Source organism: Atta cephalotes (assembly GCF_000143395.1).
Source record: "Atta cephalotes unplaced genomic scaffold scaffold00005, whole genome shotgun sequence".
Lineage (NCBI taxonomy): Eukaryota > Metazoa > Arthropoda > Insecta > Hymenoptera > Formicidae > Atta > Atta cephalotes.
Window position 1 is genome coordinate 1,150,820 of NW_012130069.1, and position 4,044 is coordinate 1,154,863.

Below are 4,044 nucleotides of genomic sequence, written 5' to 3' on the forward strand. Positions count from 1 at the left end.
TTGCTTTGTTTCTACAGATATAATTTGTAAATGTGGTATTTAGAAGAAAGAAATCTGCTTGGAGCACTCAGGATAATACAGTATTATGATTTATTGTCTTTCAAACTTCGCTCAGTCCAGGACAAGGATGTAGGAAGAATGTAGATAAGGATAATGTACGAACTTTCAGGACAATAAACCAAAGAATTTCATCGAAGCCACAACGTACTGACATCTAAAAATATGATATGAAAATATACAGTAAGAGAAAGCAGAAACAAAATTATGGAAGAATAGTTTTATTCTTTTATTAAGAGACCTACGATATATGAATTTCTCTTGTCTCTGTTTATTTCACGATCCTGGCCACACATCCCTGCGGTCCCCTGGTCCCCTGATTCCCTTGCCATGTCGTGTCGGCCGAAGAGAGCAGGTGTGTGCGCGTCATACGCGTGTGTAGTGTATACAGTGTGTACACACTACACAATTCACACACGTGCAATGCGACGTAGGCCGCAACGCGCATAGCTCGGTTACGACGCGCGGTCGGCGGCACGCGTCTGTGTGATTCGGACGCCGACAGCCGTCTAGTCATGTGACCTTCCCGTCAAAATAGCCTGCGTACCTCCCCGCGTTACGCACACAATCACACGGCTGACGGCGGCGGCATGCTGCACACGCATCTACAAGCGACGACGTGGAGGCGCGGCCGCGGCCGCGGCGTGCGCGCTCTTTGCTATCGTTGCCATCTTGTGTTCATTGTCAGGGACGGCACGAGGCTCCAGTGTTGATGATAACGATGACGCGTTTCCATATCTTCCAGGGAGCAGCCCACTCCGTTCTTAACGCCTAACGTGAAAATAGGAAGGATCGTTAACTAAATTCCGAATATTATTTAAAAACTCAGAGGCGCTCTTCATCGTCTTCTGGAAATGTTAAAACATAGAATATAATTAAATGATAAGACGACAGAAATAGCTTTATCAAGTAATTAAGTTGTTAAAAATAGACGAATGCGGATCCATGATTTTAACATATGTCGAATAATAAATAGTATGCAAAGTAGAATAAATATTATATGTCCATTTATTATTCCTACTCACTCGAAATTTTAAAAACTTAGTGAAATGTAAATCATAGAATATAATTTGTACAGAATAGCTTTATTATATAACACTATAACTTATAAAAAGATCTATTATTTTTGTATTACTTAATTTCTATGTCTGTTTTATTTGTCTTTTTTCGTCTTGCCTTTCTTCTTCTTGTTGGGCACTTTCTTAGTCTTTTCTTCCTTCTTGTCTTTCAATTTATTTTCTTTTTGTTTATGCAACACTTTCTTTTTCTTCTTCTTCGCCGGAACTTCATCCTCTGATGATGATGAAGAAGAATCGATCGAAGAAGTTGTCGTCGAACTAGACGGGTTGGAACTGGATGACGAACTGCTAGACTCGTCAGAGCTCGAGGGTTCTTCTTCCTTGGTAATTAATGCCGGCACAGCAACTGACTTCGGATGGGACTTTAAATGTTCTCTCAAATCATCTGTCAAACCACCCAAGCCGATCGACGTAAAGAAGTTGATCGCGAAACGCGTGTTCTTTGGATCGTCTCTGGGAAATAGTCCTTCAAATACCTCTTGCAACGTTACATCTTTAACCCGTTCATTCAGCTTTGCCAGACCCATGTACTCAGAGAGCTCCTGAAACAAGATTTTGATAAATATTCTGTTGGAACTCGTAGTGTCTTCCTCGTTCAATTTTATGCACGAAAGTACGCTCCACGATATGGAATCTGTAAACAGTAAATGCGCGAAGAATTTCGATACGTTCCGCAACTTGTTCGTGTCGAGGCGGTGTATCGTATGATAAGAGTCTTTGAAAATCTGCTCGAACGGCGTCACATATATTTTATTAATGGCGCAAAACCGACCGGCTAGGAGGCCGAAGAACTTCTCGTACGTCCGCATTTCCGCGCAACAGTCCAAAAACATATGACATAGCTCGATCTCCTGCCCAGGTTTCAGTTGCATTTTCATCAATTTATGCGCACACTCCTCGAAATCGAGCGAAGAGTGTATAGTCAGATATATAGTCCGTCGAAGTGCGGTCAGATTTGTTTCTGTATTATCGAGAATCACTCCTTCTTTTCCTTCGGTCTGTTCTGTGCTGCTGTCGTTGTCCGAGCTTTCCTCTTCTCCATCTTCATCGTTACCTTCCGAATCACTGACGTCCGAGCCAAGAATTTCTTTACACAATTGCTTGTACTTCTCTTCGGAGGCAAGATAATCAGTGTCAAACTTGAACACATTTAATATATCTTGCGCTTCCATCTCGTCGTCCAATCTTATCAAATGAGTGATTTGATGTTCTTCCTCCACGAGATCTAGTTCTTCGAGTACAGCCTCATGATCCTTAAATCCATCCTTCCTGATCTGGAACATAACTTCTATCATATACTGGACTCGCTTATCCAATTGTCCCTCATGCAGTATGTTTCTCAGCATTTCAAAGATAGCCTCGATACCCCTTCGCGAAACCTCTGTCAGTTTCATACCACATTCCTTCAAAAATGCAATGGCTACTTCGACAGAATCGTCGGTTGGCGTCTCCAGCAGTAGAGTCAAGATTTCCAAAGCGATAATCTCATAAGCCACACGCTGGTTAACCAAATGCGCTATAAAAGTTCCTGAAGAAATGCATAAAGGTTTATCATTCCTTTTGAATCCACGTTTGAATTGCAGAACAAGCCGCTTCAGCACCAACTCGCCTATGTTAGGAAACTTAGAATTGATTATAGATGTCAATGCAGCGTAAACTGGAGTGAATGTTGGAGACGCAGCTTGTGCTTGAATAATAGATCGTGCCAACAGACCTCTACCTCGGATGATGTTCTCGCGCAGCAGCTCACGCGTTATGATCCCGATGTTGCTGGTGTTTACTTTATTAATGTATCCGTGAATAGATTTCTTTAACGCTTCCCAGGCAATACGTTGATAAGCGGCTCCTGATTTGTCAGTGATCTCCGCTTGGAGCATACGCAACTTGGCAGGTGGGATGTATGCGCCTCCCGTCCTCGAGGTCAAAAGATCTACCGTCCGCTTCTGCTTGGCATCCTCCAGATTCTCTCGCGCTTTATCCGGTTCTCCATAATATCTGTTGCCAATCTCTTCCCGCGGCGAATTCCGCTTTCCGCCTGCTTCGCCGTCGCTGTCCCTGAGATCTTCACAATCCTCGTTGTATCTATGACTTCTGTGATCGTTGCGTCGGGAGCTCCGATGATCGCTATCGCGCTTGGAACTCCTGTGATCATCGTAGTGCCTGGAATTCCTAGGATCGCCGTTATGCTCTAATTCTTTGGAGTCATCATGTTTGCGGTCTCTGCGCTTACGAGAACGTTCCTCGTTCTCGTCCTCGTCCCTTCGTGAATGCGATCTCTTCATTTTGAACACGTGTAATTTCAAATTGTCTCCGCCGCGGATTTCCAACGGCTGTGTACTCGCAATTAGGTTATTCTGTACATGTAATAATTATTTGATTATGTACTGTATATTATATATTTTTAATTATATCGTGGAATATAATTTACAGAGGTACGATGAAGAAATTTACTGGATCACTCAAAATTAACTCAAATCTTTCTAGGCGATAGGCACTCGGAAAACATAACCATAATCGCAATAATCATACATTTTAGTTACTTTTCTAAAACTCTTCTGTACGCGATAGTCAGAAGATGTCGCTCTGGTCAATTGCATCAATTCGCGCCAATTTCAATTTAAAGTGCATTTTTTCAAATTATGGATCGACAGAATTGAATAAAACAAGCGTCGCTAAAAAAATCGCTATTTAAATAAAATATATAACATAGCAGTAATTTCAAAATATGAAAATAACAATAAGGAGTCAAAATAAAATTTTATTTCTTACGAAGCTATGACATTCGGATCTTACAATTTTACTTATAAAAATCTTATAATAAAATAAGTTATAATAAAAAAAATCTTATAATAAATATTATAACAAAGTTATATTATAATAAATAAAATTATTTGCTTCTTATATATAT

The 4,044-nt window shown here is 40.9% G+C and overlaps 1 protein-coding gene across 1 annotated transcript; it reads right to left on the reverse strand.

The window, feature by feature from the left end:
- Positions 1–1,210: 1,210 nt before the first annotated feature.
- On the reverse strand, positions 1,211–3,418 carry LOC105626263 (pre-mRNA-splicing factor CWC22 homolog). Its single transcript, XM_012207568.1, has one exon. The coding sequence runs from the start codon at positions 3,416–3,418 to the stop codon at positions 1,211–1,213; it is 2,208 nt and encodes a 735-aa protein (XP_012062958.1).
- Positions 3,419–4,044: the final 626 nt, after the last annotated feature.

Bases quoted from the DNA above. Each gene is read 5' to 3' on its own strand.
- LOC105626263 (XM_012207568.1), bottom strand. From the start codon at position 3,418: ATGAAGAGATCGCATTCACGAAGGGACGAGGACGAGAACGAGGAACGT.